At 49.7% G+C, this 21411-nt stretch overlaps 1 protein-coding gene across 2 annotated transcripts in view; it reads left to right on the top strand.

The window, feature by feature from the left end:
• The first annotated feature begins 1456 nt into the window (after nt 1–1456).
• The window catches only part of LOC146869227 (proteasome activator complex subunit 2-like), a 192108-nt gene continuing 172153 nt past the window's right edge, over nt 1457–21411 (top strand). The window contains exons 1-3 of one of the 2 annotated variants that reach the window (XM_085644641.1): nt 1457–1923; nt 11388–11420; nt 11669–11731. In XM_085644641.1, the coding sequence (XP_085500767.1) occupies nt 1873–1923; nt 11388–11420; nt 11669–11731 (147 nt within the window). In that variant the 5' untranslated portion in view covers nt 1457–1872. The remainder of the gene's footprint in view (nt 1924–11387; nt 11421–11668; nt 11732–21411) is intronic. The other variant, XM_085644721.1, reaches the window with a different exon arrangement.

The following is a 21411-nucleotide window of genomic DNA, read 5'->3' as shown; positions in this document are numbered from 1 at the left end:
ATTTATCTCACTTAAAGGAAGAAAACCTGGTTCAAAACTCCCACCCAATTGGCTTAATGGTGGGACTCCTGTGTGGGTGGACAGGGAAGATGTTCTTAGAAAAGCTGAAAAACATCAATCAGAATATAAGCACAGGTATGACAGTCGTTGGGGAACATCCACCAAGTGTTGGAGAGAAGGCCAATGGGTGGTTGTCAAAAAACCCAGTGTTACCAAATCTAAGATCTCCTCATATTCTAAACCACAGAGAATAAGACGTGTTCACAACAACTCTGTAGTGCTGGAAGACGGAAGCATGTGGAGCACGGACAACATTGCGGGCTGTCCAAGTGTTTCTGGTTCCATGCCTTCTTTGGGTGACAGTCAGAGCAGTCCAACTTCCACGGACAGCGATCCCAGAAGTACAAGGTTACGCAGACCACCTATTTGGCAAGCTGATTATAATATGTAACCCTTTGATGTACTTCTCTCTGGTTTCCGCATATGCCACCTATCCTCTTGTGTTAGACTAGATGTCAACTATGTGTTATATTACACTTGTATTTGCTCCTTTGTATCCATTTACCTCTTAATTTCCCTTTTGGGATTGCAGTTTTTTACCATGTTTTTGGTTATCCTCCTTTTAGTAGGGAGGTGTGTTGTAATCTTCCGAGTTCCTTGCCTTTTTCCCCCTCCCCCCTATCCTGTCCTGGGTATTGGTACTGCCCAGGTTGTAGAACCTTGGATTTGGAGTTCACTTTAGAATGTTGGGTGTGTAGGCGGTTGTGAGCAGGACGTGGGATCCTATTGGAATAAACGCTACTTTTTCTTCACTTCTCCTGGCGTTATATTCATTCATTCCTAACACCTATGTTCCAAAATGTTACCTTAAAGGAGAATGAGGCAAACAAACACGCTCAGACACTTTACTATTTCAAATTTGAATACTCTGCTAAAACAGTTTCCATGATCTACGGCTGAAAAGGAATGATTACAAGTAAAATAAAGTGCCGCAACATTTCCCTTTTTGTGCCGCTAAATTTTCAAATCCTTGCCGCATAATCCTGGGGAGATCTGTCCAATGTAGGACCGGACTTTCGCTTGCCCTTCGCTGTTTTCTCTCTCCTATTTACGACTCTCCTTTTCTCTATTTTTAAATTCCAACATCCTCTCTATCCTATAACAGCTCTCTGGCAGCAGCCTGAATGAAGACACACCGTCAAGCTAAATTAGTTTCAGAAAGCTTGAAAAGCAACTTCCGCCATTTGCCCCTTGGTAGAGATCAGTCGCGCGCGCCTCCCGGCAGCCTCGGTGCTGATTACTTGCTGCACCACAGACAGTGCGCCCACCTGCCCAGGTACAGCTCCAGGACTCCAGCCTCCTCTCTCCGAAACTACGGGAGCAGCCAGCGAGACGCGCAGAACGGGCTAGAGGTGTCAATCGAGGCTATTACAGCGCCGCCCACAGAAGGGGAGGAGAAACTGCAAGACTGGATACGAAGGAACTCAACGCTCCCCCAACTCCTTCCCATGAAGGACTGTAGACACCGCGTGACTTCCCGCCAGGCGCGGCAGCCTGGAAAACCCCATCCGTTCAAAGAGCCCTCGCAGCTCCCAGGGCACCTGCACCGCTCGGGCCTAACACCCACGGTATGAGGAGGGCGAGAGAGGCACCACCCAGCCGAGCGCCCAGGGACGGCCCCTGAGGGCTCTGCACCAATGCGTTGGGCCGCCGAAAGGGAAAGTAAAAGAAGCCGGACTGCTGAGAAAGAGGGCGGGGCGGGGCGGGGCGGGGCGGGGCGGGGCGGGGGAGGGGGGGGGGGGGAGTTGGAACAGGAAGAGACAGCAGCCGGGGAGACGACTGTAAGATAGGTGCGCTTGTAACTCCTGCATTATGGCGAAGTCAGCCTGCGCCCTCAAAGTCAGCGGCAACGGCAAGAAGACGGTAATTCCAATAGTTCATGATCTGCCAGTGTGCGCTTCACTCTGTATTGTGTCTCCTCTTTCTTCGTTTTATATGGATTCTCATCCTACCAGTATTCTCTTACTACTGACACGTGATCCCTTATCTGTGTTTTAGTGCTAGCTGTGCGGGCAATAGCACTCTGCTTGTTGGGAGTTGTATGTCCAAACTTCTAGTGTGACTAATTAAACCCCGGAAAATGGATAGTGAAATGAAGCTAGGAGTGTGACTGAAGCAAGTGAAACGGGACCACTTGACAATAGGGCTGTCTTCTGTACATTTTTTTTATGTCTGCCTACCTCAATTTTCTCTCCATGTCAATCTAATGACCTCTGCCCGTTTCAGCCACTGTTAGCCTGGCCATTAACCAGTTACCAATACCACAGCGGCACCTGGGCCGGGTCAGGGATATGGTTGGCTATCAAACTCTTACGGTACTACTATCTTAAGTACCTGGATAGCAAATACCACACTTCAGGAGAGGACTTTATTGCTTTACCACTAGGAAAGAATGCCCCTGTCCACACCGACCCGCTATACATCTGGGAGAGAACTAACAAGGTTTGCTAAACCTCTAGAAGGAAAAATTCATGTCTTTAGGAGAGAAAGCCACCGGTATAATACAAGGTTAGAACCCCCCCCCCCCCCCCCCCGAATCCCTCCTCCGTGAATGAATCCTTCTGGCAGCATAGCAGGGGGCATACCCCCCTTCCGTCCCACCTACAGAGAACCACTCCCCCAAACCAGCACGTGCTATCCCACCAAACGATATGCATTCTCTGTACCACACCATCCTTACTAAGCCCCTAAGTGATAACCCCTCCCCCTTGGTATACTGCTAGCAAATAATTAAGTACCTGCAACCCTACTATGGTGAACCCACTCCTGCTTTGGCCCCATGAGGGAACACCCTACATTCCTGGTGTGGGGGAGAAAATCTCCCTATGCAACTGAATGAGAATCCCACCTTACCATATTTAGCAGACCCTTGCTATTTTACCAGGTTAAACCTCCCTCTCTACCACCAAGACAAAACTCTTCATTATACTGCCCGAAAATAACTTCCTAATGTACAAGTTAAAGAAACTAGAGCGAGGAGCAGCACTCCACTTTAGCACCAGGAGAGAGGAAATCCTATTCTACCAGCAGGACAGAATATACCACGCCTTCCCTTCAGCAGATAATTCCTTGCTTAAGTACCTGGAAAGATCAATCCCGTTATGTCTGAGGAAAAAAATCCAACTATATTGTGGGGATGGAGCACTCACTATATTAATAAGTTGCAGCACACCTTCGCTCTCCAGCCAGGATAGGGCAAGCCGTACAGTATTAATTTCAGAGAACACGCCCACTAGACCACCTGTAGAGAACACCCCGCCATTTGTGTTGCACGTTGGAATGTAGAAATGCTCAGTCAATGCCAGTAGATTAAGAGCAGGTTTATGGTAAGTTGAATGGGTACATAAATGACCCAACCCGGAGCAGGTGTTGGTGGATGCTCGGCCCCAGTCTGTCTGACTCAACCGCCCTCCAGGGCCCCCTCATTACTCTGGCATTCCAGAACATCAATTATGACTAGCCACCAAACTACACCAATAATTACCACAGTACAACATCAAACGCTGACACAACCATTCATACAGCCAAGGAAACAAAAGCAAAAACCATGAATCTTTCAATATTCATACTCCGTTAACTTGCAACAGATACATTTTAACCCACGCGCTCATCCCACGAAAGGGCATCATATGTTTTAGCATTGTGAAGCTTTCAACCCATACACTTATCCTCTGTAAGTGCATTTAGTGTTTTTGCATCCAGTATCTTTCAACCTACACACTCATCCCACGTACGGGCATCTAATGTTTTAACAATGGGTAACTTTCTCCCCACTTACTTATCCCCTGTAATGGCATCATATGTTTTAGCAATGGCATTCTTTCACCTCTTATTCTCCCCTACCACTGAGTGAAAATCACACCAAACAGGAGTCAGCACTGCCCTGCCACTGAGGGGGAATCGCACGAAGCGCGGTTCAACACAACCTGAGCATTTCTCAACACGAGCTAGTACTGGAACTTTTTTTTTGTATAGTAGTATACTCAACCACTGAGGGAGCAGTAATAGAATGGGGTTAAAAACAACCCTATCATCACCAGAACCGCAGTCATCTTATAAAGGCTCAAACGGCAGAACAGCTGTAGAACAGAGAGCAGAATGTCCCTTTTTACAATGTGAAGTATGACTCATGGAACCATAAACTGTCCAGTTCGGACAGAGATATGCTCGTAATATCTAACAGAGTATAGTGTATGTCACGTAGTAAATAAAACATACCACAGACACATAACTCCTTGTAACAGTCGGATTACAAATGGGAATGTCAGCATACAGAAATATGACTATTATACGCTACTTGTGCATAACTTGTGCATAACTTGTGCATAACTTCGATGCCGCAACTCGTCAATTGGTGGTGCAAGCAACGGTTTTGGCACGGTTGGACTATGCCAGCTCCCTTTTTATAGGATTAAACCAGGCTGAGTTAACCCGACTTCAAAGAGTGCAGAACGCTGCGGCCAGAGCGATCATAGGTCTTCCTAGGTTTTGCTCGGCCGGTCAATCTTTGCGAGCCTTGCATTGGTTACCCGTTAGGCAGCGGATCCACTTTAAAGTTTTGTGCCTTTCCTTTAAAATTCTGAAGGGCCTATCACCTCCCTTACTGCACCAACTCTTGCGCCCTTACATCCCGGGCCGCACTCTGCGCTCGCTAGACCAAGAATTAGCGGTAGCCCCTCGGTTCAAACTCAGTCGGGTGGGGGGTCGCTCTTTTAAGGTGCGGGCAGCCGCACTCTGGAACGCTCTCCCTTTGAAACTCCGGACCTTTGGTGACCTGCTCTCCTTCCGCAAGGCCGCTAAAACTCATTTATTTTCTGAGCTTTGTTAAATCCTTCACCCCCCAATTTCTTAATAATTATTTCTGTTTCCCAGTTGTGTTGTGTTCGCCACCTTGTCGGTGCGCCGGGACGCTCCTTCGCTGGAGCAGCCGTGCGCAATACAAATAGCACTAACATAACATAACATAACAAGAAAGGACTATCTAAAACAAAAAAGCAGGTATCGCAGGACGAGAAACTGCAAAAGAAGCACATCACTGTGTCATTATATAACAAGCATTTGCAATGCAATAGGTCTCGCATTTATAAGAGTTTGAGCTATTGGCATTGTAAAATTACAATGCCTTTTATTTATGTTTTGGTTTTAAAACAATTAAAAGGCATTGTCATTTACAATGTTAGTAGCATAAACTCGCATAAAAGCTGTGTGCGGCGTGCAGCAGTGTGAGGCGTGCAGCAGTGTGAGGCGTGCAGCAGTGTGCGGCGTGCAGCAGTGTTTCGTGTAGCAGTGTGAGGCATGCAGCAGTGTGGCATGCAACGGCGTGCAGCAGTGTGCGGCGTGCAGCAGTGTTGTGCAGCAGTGTGGCGTGCAGCAGTGTGCAGCAGTGTGGCGTGCAGCAGTGTGTGGCGTGCAGCAGTGTGTGGCGTGCAGCAGTGTGTGGCGTGCAGCAGTGTGTGGCGTGCAGCAGTGTGAGGCGTGCAGCAGTGTGAGGCGTGCAGCAGTGTGAGGCGTGCAGCAGTGTTTGGCGTGCAGCAGCGTGTGGCGTGCAGCAGCGTGCGGCGTGTAGCAGCGTGCGGCGTGTAGCAGCGTGCGGCGTGTAGCAGCGTGCGGCGTGTAGCAGCGTGCGGCGTGTAGCAGTGTGAGGCGTGCAGCAGTGTGTTTCGTGTAGTAGTGTTTGGCGTGCAGCAGTGTGAGGCGTGCAGCAGTGTGAGGCGTGCAGCAGTGTGAGGCGTGCAGCAGTGTGCAGTGTGTGGCGTGCAGCAGTGTGAGGCTTGCAGCAGTGTGTGGCGTGGTTTGTAAACAACAAGAAAAGCAGACATCAAAGGAAGGGTGGGAGGGAACGAGCATATGGGGTGTGAGTTATAACGAAAGTTAATTGTTGTAAGAGGGGAAGCAGGAAGTGAGGCCGAGCGCGCGCTGGCGAAAGCAGTCTGCTGCTTTCAAGTCCGATGCCAGCTTCTCGCTTGAATGCCTCACATGCACTGGCCATAAACCGCATTCCTAAGGTCTTGTGCCCCTTACTAAATCTCTCTGAATGCGTGAGGCGGTGCACGCGCAGGAAGTAGCTGGTGGCAAATGGAATGCGCGTGGTTGTGCGCGTAACCGCCACCCGATCCGTCTGGGAAGCCTTTGGGAGCATTTTCTGAAGCCCCTACATAAGTCTCGCTTGGCGATCGCTTACGCGATAGCCAGGCGAGACCTAAAAAGTGTGCTCCCATATAGCCTAGAAAAGCAAAGCAGTGAACTGCTCAAAATGTACCAAGCTATTAAAACTTAAACACCTAGAAAGCGTGACCCACGGTAAAAAGGAGAAGCAAATGTTAGGCAAAATATAGTTGTAAATAGCCGCGAACTGTCATATCAAACAATGTTCGCATGACGTAAAATGGAATGCAGATCGCCATTTTAGCAGACACCACATTTTCATGCACGGAGTTATATATCCCATATTACTACCAGCAGACGGCTCCCAGTTATTCTGAAGAAGATTGAGGAATAGTGCTGATAACATTTCCGTAGACAAACCAAAGCTTCCTAGCGTCCTACCAGTCAAAAACAAGCATTTGCACTGGGTCTCGCATTTGCGCTAGTTGGAGCAATTGACAGTGTAAATGACAATGCCTTTATTTTTGTTTTCGTTTTCAACATAAATACAAGGCATTGTCATTTATAAATAATGTCAATAGCTCAAACTCGCGTAAATGCGAGACCTATTGCATTGCAAATGCTTGTTAGTAGGCACTTCTCAGTGCAGTGCTGTAACGTGATATGCTAATATCACAGCTTCAACGTGTTAAAGAAATAAACCTTTTTTTATACTGAAGCGACTTTATCATATTGTACGTGATTTTTGTTGTATGATTCACAGGGAAAACATTCTCAGGGCTTTAAGAGCCAAGCCAGACCCTTGGCTCGACTTGAACTGTTAATTTGTTGGCTCGCCCACCTCTACTTCTTGGAGGGCTAAGGCAGTTCAGTCAGCAGTGATTCCATTGTAATCAGGCGGAGAAGGCTCTTACAAGCTAAAGGTTTCTTTGTTCTTTTATCATTAACATAATGTCGCCCAAGAACCAGCTTTGAAACACACAGAATCAAAATTTCAATACAAACTTTTCTGGGTGTAAACCTTAAGAAAAACAAGCATTTGCAATGCATTAGGTCTCGCATTTGTGAGATTTTGTGCTATTAGTATTGTAAATGACAATGCCTTTTTATTTATATGTTTAAAAAACATACAATAATAAAAGGCATTATCATTTACAATACCAATAGGTCAAATTTTCGCAAATGCGAGACCTATAGCATTGCAAATGCTTGTTAATGAGATGCACGCATTAAGATTCGGCGCAGCATCGCAACTAGTGTGGGCATAAACAAGTTGCCCAAAGCCTGGAAGCCTTCTGCTGCCGGCGAACAGCTCGCATGAGATAGCATGAAACAACCAGTAAAATGTACATGCTGTGAAAATTCAGCTCAAAACTACGACTAAACACTAAGTTGAGTACCCAAAGCCGAGCGCAGAAATACCTTCACAAAAACAGATGTGGATGAAGTCATTAAGGTATATTTGCTGATGACTATATACAAATAGACTTGTAGCAGGAGAAATAAACACGGTCCATAAACGCGTTTGCCTTGCGAGGACACAGAGACTGCCTGGGAGCTGTTACACATGGTTGAACTGAAATGCTAACTTACACTTTTAAAGGTGCTTATAGAATTAAGCATGTCAGAGGAAATCGTACATTTGTTTGCAGTTTTGTATAGCGCAAACTCGACCTGAAGGTATTAGACAGGGGTGTGGAATTTAATAAAATATCTACTTGTCCATGGGGCAGGTTGCTTCATAAATCTACTTGTCCTGTAACAAAATCCAGTTGTCCCTTTTGTGCAATGTAATGCGGCGACAAATTATGACAGCAATCTCATTATATTAGAGTTCTGAAAAAACATCCCTGTTTATGCCAGGTCTCCTTCATAGTAGGGTTTAAATACCAGCAATTCCCTTATGTTGCCACGTTTCTGCAGATCTACATACTGGGGCTGAAGGTAAAGGTTGTTCCAGGGTTGTAAGATCCTCCTGAGTGTGCAAATCTACTAACTTGCATGTTTTAAGAGTTTTCACCAACTTTTTTCTAATCCTTTCCCATACTGAGAAAGGTTGGATATTTACTCCTGACAGTGGCAGACCTAATACTTCTTCAAGGCTTGAGAAATAAGTGGTTAGAGGGAAAGTGAACTTGCAAACACTCCGATTTTTGCATAAGCAGATCTACACCTGCATATTTGATCATTCTAAAATGCAGTTAACAAATATTTTCTAGGAGTTCTATTTCTTGGCCTACTTCTGTAAAGTCTTGTGAATTCACAAAAGTTGTACAATTGCACTTAATCCAAGGACATGGGTGCACTTTATTTAATAATTGGGCCCCTATAGGTCTGGTGTTAACCATGACCTTTTGTGTGTATTAAAATGTTGTCTCTCCTTCTATCGGCTAGCTTCACTGGTAGTGACAGCATTCTGTTCTTTCATAAGGAGCATATTGATACAGTTGTTTTGTTCAGTGCCAGGAACTGCTATGCAATGTGTGCTTTTTGAGACCAAAACAATTTTTGCTTTTGCCAATGTTTGTTATAATGGCAAGAGCCCAGCAGCTCCCACACTAATAATGTTTTACAAAAACCATGCCAAAACAAATCACGCATTGACAAAACCAAAAGGCTGACCAACAATTTCAGATCTACTGGCTTTACCAGTGCTTGTTTATTTTTGTTTCCCATAATCTTATTAAAACTAGTTACACTTATTTTCCATTATTAGTATTTTTGAGAAATACTATCATGCATCAACACATTTTACTAAATGATGCCGCAAAGAAATGTTACCTACATTCGCACCATGCGCGTCTGAGACTCACTTCACCTTCAGTGCACACATTGACCAGGCGCTCTTTACCAACGCCTCCTGTGCACCACGACACGCTCCCAGCGCGTCCGAGTCTCGCTTCACCTTTGTGTGGCCAAGATCACAGGGCACACCTTCTGAGGGCCTCAAGCTGCCACAACACGCGCCCACTGTGTTACTTGAATTCGCCGGAAACTTATATGTTCCTGTGTTTCAAACAGGGAGCCAGCTCACCTCAGGCCCTTGGGGTTACAAGACACAGCACAAAGCACAGTCTTCTACAAGCAGGGGGACCAAGGCGCACAAAGCACAGTCTCAACAGCCTCTTCCTCTGTTAAGACAGCAAACTGCAGACCAGCCCCAGATCGCAAAGCAAGGATTGGTCCTTCCCAGCAGTCTATTCAGTTGTTCCTTCCTTAGCAGAGGTTCCTCTTGACCACAAAATGGGTCCAAGCCTTTTCAGTCTCAATCCATTTCGATTCCTATTCCAACATTCAGGGGCCTCAGCACTCATAGTTTTACCCCTCAATGTCTTTGAAGTTCGTTGTGCTGAGGGGTCCCTGACCCCTGCCGAAATCAGTTCTGGGTGTCTCGTTCCCAGTGTCACCTTTCTCCCTTTGATACTGGGGGCTGGATCCTAAATCACTCAGCTGGATATGGGTCAATTGTTTTATAGCTGCAACCTAGGCCTCCTCACCTCCCGCGGTTTCTCCTACGCCCTCTCTCCAGATGCAGGTCAGCCTGGTGCCATCTCACCCCTCCCCCCTGAGATCCAGACAGTCAATCCACATACAGCAGAGACACACAGAAATGCTTAAAGCACAAAACGTAGCCACTTTCTAAAAGGGTGGTTTCTGAACACAGAGTGACAAAACCACCTTCAAAGAAAGATGTGTTATGACACTGTGAGTTCATACATACTAAACTTCACCTCTCTATTTTAATCCTATGAGAAACTAGACTAACAAACACAATACCCAGCCTCCCCCATTCTGTCCTATGGGCAGAATGTCCTTTCACCAGTGAAAAACAGAAATGGAGTGCTTTTCACTGTCGACATAACATACACACCTTAGGATATGTCCTGCCTTTTACCAACACAGCACCCTGCCCAGGGGTTACCTGGGACTTACCACAGGGGTTCCCACTGTCTATGCAAAAGGGAAAGTAAGGCCTGACAAGTGGTTGCACGTATCAGGACAACATGCTAACTTAGCAAACTGTGTGCAGGCCCTACAACTAGGAAAGCATCCCCTTGTTCACACCGCTTAAGGAAATCCCCCAATAAACCTTCATGAGAGAACTGGCCAGCTTTTGGTAAACCTCTAGGATAAACACCCATGTCTCGACGTGAGAATGCCACCGCTAGACCACCAGGTGAGACTCCACACCTCCCCCCCCCCCCCCCCACCCACTTCTTGCCCGCCGTAGTGACCCCGTGGGCAAACCCTTCTAGTAGTATAGCAGGGGATAGGGCCCCCTGTCCCACCTACAGCGTAACACTCCACCAAGACAACCCTGCGCTATCCCACCAGGCGAGAACCACCCCATGCTACATTGCCAAGAAATAACCACCCCACCCTTGCTAAACCACTAAGTGAGAAACCGTCCTCCTTGGTAAACCTCTAGCAAAGAAGTACCCCATAACCCCCCCCCCCCCCCCACCCCCGCCTCTCAAACTAGAGTGATCTCACTCCTGTTTTGTCACCATAAGAGAACACGTTTCTGCTTTGGGGGAAAAACCCTCACTATACAATTGTAAGAAAATCCCACTATACCAGCAGTAGCAAAGCCCTGCTGTTCCACCAGGGTAGACCATGTACTTTACCACTAAGAGAAAACTCTTTGCTATACTGCCTGAAGAGAACTTCCTGCCATAAAACATAGAGAAACAACCACCATGAGAGAACATCCAACTCTAGCACCAAGAGAAAGGGAATCCTACTCTGTCAGCAGTACACAAGATACCACGCTGTCCCATCAGCAGATAATTCCCCACTTTAATATCTGGAAAGATGAATACAGTTATGTAACCGACAGCAAAACATTCCAACGATATCTATGGGGATGGAACACTCTCACTATATTTATAGATAACGGCACACCTTCACTCTACAGCCAGGATAGGGCAATCCATAAGAGAGAATACGCCTTCTAGACCAACAGTAGACAACACCCCACCATTTCATCATAAGAGTACAGCCCACTGTACCTTGAGTAAAGAAAACACCCTACCTTACCACCAGAATGTTATCCACAAAAATCATATGCATTCTATAACCATGATAGAAGAACTTCATTCCAAAGTCTATGAAACTTAACCCCACTCAGAAATGTTAAACTGAGAAGGTGATTCGATTTGAAGGAATATCTTTCCAAGATATACCCTATCCAACAACTTCTTTTTTTTTCTTTCTTGTAGGTGAACGCTTTCCGGGATGCTCTTTTCAAGGAGGTAACCGTACTTCAGAAAGAGTAGAAATACTGCTGTCGAAGATCCCTGCCCACGGCTGCATATCTCTGTACCCTATTTCTTTCTTTGCCCACACCCACAGTCCCTACCTGTACCCTGTGTTTCCTTGCCCATATTCTCATGCTTGGACTATATACTGTCTGTCTATCTGATTAACCCTAGTTCTTCTGCGGATGGTAGTGTCTCCCTTACTTTTCAGACATTAACTCTCTGTATTGCAATTTCTCTAGGCAGAGGAATTTATCACCGTGTTTTTACCATTGAAACTAAAGGAACTCAACCTGCTCCTGAAGGTAATCCTTGTTCTAGTTTAAACCTTTGTCTTCCTTTCTTTCTTTTCTTTCTCGCGCCCTCTCTGTAAGAAGCACAAACGGAACCTAAGCGGAGGGGATCTAGGCTCCTTCTCTGAGTGGTGGCATTGGGATTATACTGGGACCTAGCATGGCCTTTGGCACCAATAATCAATCAATCAGTCAGAGCATTTGTAAAGCGCAGTACATACCCGTGAGGGCCTCAAGGCGCGGGGGGGGGGGGGGGGGGGGGGGGGGGGGGGGGGTAATGCTGCTACTGCTCAAAAAGCCAGGTCGTGAGTCTTCTGAAGGTCGGCAGGTCGGGTCTGCCATAGGTGGATGGGGAGGGAAACCGATCTGCCGCCAGAGGTCGCTCTTTGGATGCGGGGTACTGTGGCGAGGGCGAGGTCAGCGGAGCTGGCGGGTGGGGGTGTAGAAGCTGAGTCGTCTGTTGAGGTACGCTGGTCTGGTGTTGTGGAGTGCCTTGTGTGCGTGGGTGAGGAGCTTGAAGGTGATCCTCTTGTTGACATGGAGCCAGTGCAGGTCTCTCAGGTGGGGTGTGATGTGGCTGCGGCGAGGGATGTCGAGGATCAGGCGTGCGGAGGCGTTCTGAATGCGTTGAAGTCGTTTCTGGAGTTTGGCCGAGGCTCCTGCGTAGAGGGCGTTTCCATAGTCCAACCTGCTGCTGACGAGGGCCTGGGTGGGGATCCACTTTTAGATCTTGCGGAGCATGCGGAGGGTGTTGAAGCAGGAGGACGAGACGATGTTGACCTGCTTTGACATGGAGAGGGTCGAGTCGAGGATGAACCCTAGGTTGCATGCGTGATCGGTGGGTGTTGGAGCTGTTCCCAGTGCGGTCGGCCACTAGGAGTCGTCCCAGGCCGAGGGGGTGGAGCCGAGGATGAGTACTTCCGTCTTGTCCGAGTTCAGCTTCAGTTGGCTGTTCTTCATCCACTCGGCGAAGGCTTTCATTCCTTAGTGGCGGTTGGCTTTGGCGGTGTGGGGGTCTTTGGTGAGGGAGAGGATCAGTTGGGTGTCATCGGCGTAGGAGATGATGTTGCGGTCGTGCAGTAGGGCGACGTGGGAGAGCAGTGCCATGTAGATGTTAAACAGCGTTCGGCTGAGGGTGAGCCCTGGGGTACGCTGCAGATGATCTCTGTGGCTTCGGAGCGGAAAGGGGGAGGCGGACGCTCTGTGTTCTGCCGGAGAGGAAGGAGGTGGTCCAGTCCAGGGCCTTCTCTTGGATCCCGGCGGCGTGGAGGTGTGTGCGTAGAGTGTGGTGGCAGACCATGTCGAAGGCCGCTGACCGGTCCAGGAGGATGAGGGCCACGGTTTCTCAGTTGTCGAGCAGGGCCCTGATGTCGGTGGCGGCGACGAGGGCAGTTTCGGTTATGTGGTTGCTGCGGAACCCGGACTGGGACGGGTCCAGGATGCTGTTCTCCTCCCACTGGATTCGAGCAAGCCTGGCTGATGACGGCTGATTAGCCAGAAACCGGTACCAGGATGCTTTTTTCAGGTCCAGGGAAGACATGGCTTGGCAGTTCGGGCTGGACTGTTCCCATGAGGCAAAGGGTCAGACTGATTTGTATATGGCCATGTCTGAACTGGGGTGGCGGAGTGAGCTAAAGAGTGATGATGGATTAAACCCAGATCAGTTGACTGGAGGTGAGTGCTTGCAATGTTCAACACTCCGTCCATCATCCCCTTTGGTTTTGCTTTGTTCTCCTCGAGGTAGCGGGTCAGTTGTTTGTTGACGGTCTTCTCAATGACCTTCGACGGGAGCAGGGAGATGGGCCGGAAGTTCTTTGGGTCCGCTTTGGGGTTCTTGAGTAAGGCGTTGATCTCTGCGTGCTTCCAGCTCTCCGGGAAGGTTGCTGTCTCAAAGGAGATGTTGATGGCTTTCCGGAGATGGGGTGCGAAGGTGGTGCTGGCTTTGTTGAAGATGTGGTGTGGGCATGGGTCTGACGGAGATCGGGAGTGGATGGTGTTCATGATTTTGATGGTGTCGTCATCGATTATGTTGGTCCAGGAAAGTAGGCGGTCGGTGCGGATGGTGGTCGTGGGGGCGGAGGTCTCCGTGGTTGTCGGGGCGGTTGTGGTGTTGAAGCTGTCATGGATTTCTGCGATCTTGCGATGGAAGAAGATGGCAAGGAAGTCGCACAGGTCTTGCGAAGGTGGGATGTCGTTGGTGTTGGAGAGTACCTTCACGATGTTGAAGAGCTCTTTGCTGTTGTGTGCGTTGTTGTCTAGGCGGTCTTTGAAGGAGGTCCTTTTGGCGGATCTGATGAGGTGATGGTGTCTGCAGGTGGCGTTCTTGTGGGCTGCGTAGCTGTCCGGTGTTCGTTCAGGCTGCCATTTCTTCTCAAGCTTTCGGCAGGTTTGTTTGGAGGCCTGGAGGTCTTCAGTGAACCAGCTGGCTTTCTTGCTGGTGTGGTTGTTGGAGGGTTTCTTGATCGGGGTGAGGGTGTTCGCGAAGTCGATCCACTGTCTGAGGTTGCGGCCGTCGGGGTCGGTGGGTGGGCTCCGGGCAAGGGCGGTGGTTAGCTGGTCTCTGGTGACTTTGCTCCAGCAGCGGCAGAGGGGATCTGTTGGGTGCGGTGGTGCATGGTGGGTTTCCAGGAGGTGAAGTGGATGCAGCGATGGTCGGTCCAGTGGAGTTCGGTGGTGTGGTTAAAGGAGACGTGGGAGCTTGCGGAGAAAATTGGGTCAAGCGTGTGGCCGGCGGAGTGGGTGGGTGTTGTGACTAGTTGTCTGATTCCGAGGTTGTCGATCAGGGTGGTGGAGTTGGTGTAGTTGTTGTTCTCGAGGTGGAAGTTCAGGTCCCCGAGGAGGATGTAGTCCGTGGAAGCGAGGGCGTGTGTGCTGATGAAGTCGGCGATGGAGTCGCTTAACTGTGGTCGGGGTCCGGGGGGGTCTGTAGACGAGGGTTTCTCTGAGGGTGGTGTTGGGGTCGGTGTGGACCTGGAAGTACAGGTGTTCGGCGGTGCTGAGGGTGTCGTCGGTGTTGGTTGAGACTCTGAGAGTGTTTCTGTGGACGATGGTGCGGTCCCTGCGGATGATCTTGTAGCCGTCTGGGATGGCTATGGCGATGTCGGGTGCCGAGGAGGGGTTCAGCCAGGTCTCCGTCAGGAAGGCGACGTCTGGTGAGGTTGAGTCGAGTAGGTCCCAGAGTTCAACGGCGTGTTTGCGGGCGGAGCGGGTGTTAAGAAGAATGCATCTGAGGTAGTTGGGTTCTTTCCTGGTCGGTGGGTTGGCGGGCCGGATGCTATTGACTCTGCAGTTCCGGCAGGAGAAGGGTCCTTGGGTGCGCTTCGGGGCGGCCAGGCAGCAGGTGCGTGGTCATCCGGCATTGAGTGCGTGGAAGGTGCTAGAGTCGTAGCGGAGACTGGCGTTTGCGGCGGCCAGAGGTTCTGGCGCTGGGCGCGGGACGGGCGCAGACGGGCTTGCCTTAAGCGCTTCTTCGGCGCGTGCTGCCATAAGAAGGGGAGGGAGGAGCAGCTGGGAGGAGGGAGTGGACGAATGGGCAAGCGGGGGGACGCAGTGGCGGGAACAACCGGGGGCGAGGGAACAGAAGGCAAAAAGAGGGCACAGAATACAACGGGGGAAATAACGAGGGAATTAACAGTGAACCGTGATCAGGGAACATAGAGGCAATACAGTACAGAGCAGGGGGGGGCGGGCCGCAGGAGACGCAGCGGCGGGAGAAACGGGGGCAGGGACGGTGAGGGAACAGAAGGCAAAAGGGGGCACAGGGCACAGAATACAACGGGAGAAGGAGGCAAAATTAACAGAATAGCAGTCAAGCAGAGGGGGAGAGAAACGAATCAGTTAAACAATAAACCAAGAGCAATACAGTACCAGCAAACCTACAGCCAGCCACTGGCCACCAGGGATGAGGCGCAGGTGGTAGCCTGCGGGTGGAGGAGGGCCTCGAACTCGCGGCAGCAGTGGCAGCAACAGGCAGCAGGGAAACGCAGGCACAACAGGTGGTGCTGTCGCGGCGTGGGGAGCGACCTGCCTGGAGCAGGGTCAAGGGTCGCTCTCCTCACCGCGCAGCGGCCGCCATAAGAAGGGGAGCTGGGATGTAGGAGCAGCTGGGAGGAGGGAGTGGGTGAGCGGGGGGGGCGGAGGGACGGAAGGCAAAAAGAGGGCACAGAATACAACGGGGGGGAATAACAAGGGAATTAACAGTGATCAGGGAACACCGAGGCAATACAGTACTGAGCAGGGGGGGCGGGGACGCAGCGGCGGGAGAAACGGGGGCAGGGCCGCCGAGGGAACAGAAGGCAACAGTGGGGCACAGAATACAACGGGACAAGGAGGCAAAATGAACAGAATAGCAGTCAAGCAGAGGGGGGGAGAGAAACGAATCAGTTAAACAATAAACCAGGAGCAATACAGAATACAGAGGGAGAAAGGAGGCAAAATGAACAAGATAACCGTCAAAACAGAGGAGGAAAAAATGAAACAGTTAAACAATAAACCAAGAGCAATACAGTACCAGCAAACCTACGGCCAGCCACTGGCCACCAGGGATGGGGCGCAGGTGGTAGCCTGCGGGTGGAGGAGGAGGGCCTCGAACTCGCAGCAGTGGCAGCAACAGCGAGCAGGGAAACGCAGGCACAACAGGTGGTGCTGTCGCGGCCTGGGGAGCGACCTGCCTGGAGCAGGGTGAAGGGTCGCTGATAATGAGGCCACTACCAGATTGGTGAGAAATGGCTGTCGCATGTTTATATGTAGAGCATGAATTATATTGGACGACACCTAGAAAAGTGTCGCCCCCTGCCAATAACAGGTAGCTAGCGGCACTGGTTGGGACTTGGAATGTTTTAAAATGTAGGTGTGTGGTAATTCTCATGTTCCACAGAATATCAGTTGAAATCCATGTAATTATCCTCCGGGTATTTTGGGTGGTAGTTCTTAATTAACTTTGGTCTTACTCTAAACTAATAAGGGGCTCTGTGTTTTTAATACACGTGGAGGTACATTATTATGAGTTCTCAAATTTGTACGGTCTAATGTGTTTATAGTGAATGTGAGGAAATTGTATTATATGGTGTGCTTGTGTGACCTCACTGTGTAATACAACTACCAACCCCTTTCGGGCCAGTGGGTTTCATTTGTTAAACCCTTTATCAGCCTTGGGTAGCTGTGGCTCTGAGCAGCAGGGCCTGCACAAATGAAAACAGTCTTTTAACAGTACCAAAACAAGTAAAGAAGTAACTGAAAATCTGACACAAGTTTATAAAAATAAAGTGTCTTTTTTTCGACACCATTCCAAAAAAGATCCACTGGAATGTTCCGGAGATATAGATTTTAAAGGTGTAGTAAATATGTGCTTTTTACTCCACCACAAAGACACTTAAAAACGTTTTGAGCAAAAACTTTGGCTAGTTGTAATGCGGTCGTTTAGATGTGCTTTGGGTGACCAACTCCGGCAGGGAGCCAGTTTGGAGGGGGAGGGGGCAGCAAGGTTCTCAGAAACAGTTAACTCCAGAAAAGAAGCAGTCTCCAGTCGGTTCCAGGCACTTTATCTCCTTGCCATAGGCTCCTATGGAAAGGGATCTAGTGCAAGGGATACAGGATGCTGAAGATTCTTTAAGGATGCTGTGGATGCATTGTGGTCGACCGGGTCTTTATGCGGCTACAACTCAGTCCCCGAGCTTGGTTAGACGGTCCTGGCCACAGGGTTGATGTCCTTCAAAGTCCTCTTGAGTCTGGTAGAAGTACACTCGCCACTGGACTACCAGTCGCCCGGTTTTGTGTTCGCAGGGGAATCCTTCCTGGAGCAGTAACTTGTCTTCTGGGCGACCGAGCTGCACTCTGATGACTCTTCTGGGTCCAGCAGCTTGGGTGCAACTTTGAGAAATGGGTCCTGGTCTCTGGTGCTCAATGGCGACAAGAAACGGTACCTTGAAGATATGGGCTACCAACTTGCCCCAGGAGGCTTATTCAGCTGTTGATGCCCTGTGCTATGAACAGAAGGTCATCCAACTGTCCCTTGGAGTCATTTTCTTCGGAGACGACTTCTGCATGAACAGAACACAGCAGGCACAGACCCTTCTCCTTTGTTAGGGACGTTCAGCAGGTGCTGTCCACGCCAGTGCAGCCTCTTACTCGGTGCAGCAGGGCAGTCTTTCTTCGTCCTTCTTCCAGGCCAGTTGAGATCTGAGTTCGGGGTGCCACAGGTGCCCTTTTCTGCTCCGAGAATTCCCTCAGACTAGGATGCATTTGGTAGCCAATGAACTACCAGATTCCCTTTCTCCTGATGACCACTTCCTGCAAAGTGTGGAATCTTGCTATTCTAAGATGCACCGTTCTGCCCACTTCCAACAGGGCTGAACCCTCTCTTGGCTTCCAGAGCCCCCTAATCCAACTCAGGTTTGTGGCTACCAAGGGGGCTACACGCCCTTGGAAAACTGGTTTGGCAGCTGGTTTTCCCTTCCCGGTCTCTAGTGTCACTGTCCACCTAGACAATAAAGTAGCCCTTCTCAAATTTTTTCTATTTGCCATTCAAAGGCGGCCTCACCTTTTTGAAGCTCTCTTTTTGAGCCAACACCTTTGCCACTTCTCATGAGGGGGAGGTAATACCTCTCTCCAGTGCAGGCCGCTATTGTAACCTCTCCTGGGAATCGTTAGCACGTCTCCCAGGAGAACAGAAAGCAGCAGCGTCAGGGCAAAGTTTCATGTGCAGCCGTTAAGGGCACAGGGGACTAAAGGCAAATTGGCAACTTTGTAAAAGTTGCACACTACAACAAGGTACATTAATTGCGACTTGAGAATCAAGTCAGGCTTAATGAAAAGATTGTTCGAGGCATATGAGCTGCAGATCACACACTTAGCATAGATCGCCATCTGGTGTTGGGCCCGGATGTTTTGTCCTGGAAAGTCTTTAGAGGTCACGAGGTAGGGGACTCCTCCCTTGGATCACAGTGCACATGGGCATCGGCTCCATCCTCAGATTGTTTTTTTCCGCCATCGGCCTCGGATGTGTTTCTCGCGCTCCACTTTGGAACCGTTACCGATTCCATTTCAACGCGCAATGCTTCACCCTTTCTACGGTATTGTCTCGCTCGCGAATCCTACTCATCGCGTATCTCTCCAAGTCGAAGTCTTCGATTCCGGTTGTCGACTCGGGCCTACCTGGGCCTTAGCATCTGGCTCATGGAAAGGGCGCCATTTAAGAAGTGTCCTCGAGGTGGGTCGAAGTTTCACCACACCGATCTGCATGAGGTGTGTAACCTCTGCTCGTCACCGTAGCATGAGGCCAGAGAATGTCCAGCTTGTGCCTCTTTCCTCTCCAAGAAGACTATTTGGGATCGGCGAGCTCGGAGGACCATGGCTCGCTCGTCGACAGCAATCCCCGACGACATCTTCCAAGAGGGCATCGATGTACCAGAGCGGATTGAAGAAGGACTTGTCAGCGCTTCCAAAGCCGATGACTCCGACGTAAAAGAAATCACTCCGGCGCAGAGTGTCGTAAGTAAAGACGTCGACCCCCGACCCCCTCCATACAAAAAAGGTTTCGGTCACACCTTCGGGCCCAGGTGCACACCGACACACCGCTTCCCATGCCCCGCCCTCGGGCCCGGCAAAGAAGCCTACCAAGCATTCAGCGACTCTGGCTCGAGTCAGCCTGCGTCTGGTGCCGAAACTCCATCTTCGGCACCGAAAAAAGAAACCGCCCTCCACCTCCGTGTCGACCGCTGCTTCCATCTCAAAGCACTCAACACTGAAAACAACAAGCACCGACTCGCCGGCACCGGAAAAACACTCGAAGCCGACCAAGAAGCCACTCTCCAAGAGTTCGGACTCGCACTCTTCGGAGCCGAAAAATCATCGGGACCGAAAAAACACACAGAGACTGCAAAACAACATGGGTCCAAACCCAAGGACACTCCAGAGCCGGTGCCGAAAAAGCCCTCGGAACCGAAACACTCTGCGCCGAAAAACCAACCTTCATCAGAAGAGCTTTTTCGACCAGACCCTGCACAAAAAACTCTGGTTAAAGACCATAAAACTGGTCAAATGACACTAAGCTCCATGGAAAGACCACTGGACAAGCCTACACCTGCTCCACCACCTAAGAAGAGGGACATTTCTACATCCCCTCTTAGAGTCCCTTCTCCACCTCCTCTACCTCATTCTCCTATTCCATCTCCTACACCAGTAGACGATGATGACACCTCTGATGACACGGGGGGGGGGTGCAGACGATGTTCCACAAGGGGATCCCAGCCCACCTTGTTCCCCTGACCCTTGGGATGACTATGATACGGCTGATGTCCCTAATCTCCCGCAAGATGACATCTACCCCTCTAGGCCTTCCCCGCCAGAGGACACCATGGGCTTTAATCAGCTCGTACACACAGCTGCCCAGTACCACGGGGTCGACCTACACACAGACCCATCGAGGAGGATTTCTTGTTGGACACTTTCGACACCACACAAAGGTCAGCATCTATTTTACCCATGCTCAAAGAAGTTATTAGACATGCTAGTGATGTATTCAAGATCCGGTTAGGGCTCGAATCATCAACCCTCTCATAGAAAAGAAATACAAAGCTGCACCTAAAGACCCAGCTTACATTAAGGGCCCTGTTCCATTAGACTCCATGGTGGTATCCAATGCCAGGAAGAGAGCTAACTCTCAGACATCAGGTGACGCAGCCCCACCCGATAAAGAGTCTAAACTCTTGGACGCCTCCGGCAAGAGGACAGCCTCAAAAGCGGCTAACATATGGCGCATTGCCAACACTCAGGCCCTGCTAGCCAGATACGATAGGGCACATTATGACGAGTTAGAATCCCTATTGCAACACCTCCCGGACAAATATAAAAATAAAGCCAACGACCTCATACAGGAGGGTAAACTAATAACCAATACCTCCATTCGCTGCGCTCTATATGTGGCAGATACCGCCTCCAGAGCTGTAAATACCAGTGTCCTTTTGCGTAGGCACGCTTGGCTACGCATTTCAGGCTTTAAGCCTGAGGTACAAAGTTCAATCCTGAACCAACCATTCGACCAAGAGCACCTCTTTGGCCCTGATGTAGACTCCTCCCTGGAGAAAATGAAAAAGGACACTGACACAGCCAAGTCAATGGGAGCCTTGCAATCGCAAGCTCCCAGGCGTTCTTTTCGTCGCTCCTCCTACAGGGGCTACTCATCAGACAACCCTTCCACCTTTTGCAAGGCTTCCACCCAGTTAACCTTCACCAGAGGTTACCAGAGAGGAGGTTACTGAGGCAACAATAACAAGGGCAGAGGCGAGACTAACAACACCCGCTCTGCCTCCACCCCTACCCAATAACTTCCCTCCATTTCCCCTGGACCATTCTACTCCTGTTGGGGGAAGATTACAACAGTTCCTTCCTGTCTGGACCAACATCACCACCGACAGGTGGGTGTGACAGTTCAATCAGGTTACTGTCTCGAACTTACCTCTAACCCCCCCAAACATACCACCCAAACAGCGTCCAATGTCACAAGAACACCTATCACTGCTAAAGCAGGAGGTAATCTCCCTTCTATAAAAAAATGCAATAGAACTGGTTCCCCTGCGCCAACAAAACACAGGAGTCTAATCCCTGTATTTTCTCATACCAAAGAAGGACGGCTCTCCGAGACGTATTTTAGACCTCAGACCCTTATACCTATACATACACTCAGACCATTTCCA

This window comes from Triturus cristatus, chromosome 1_1 (genome assembly GCF_964204655.1).
Source record: "Triturus cristatus chromosome 1_1, aTriCri1.1, whole genome shotgun sequence".
Taxonomy (NCBI): Eukaryota; Metazoa; Chordata; class Amphibia; order Caudata; family Salamandridae; genus Triturus; species Triturus cristatus.
Note: the sequence above shows the minus strand (reverse complement) of the source record. Positions and strands in the feature narration are given on the sequence as shown.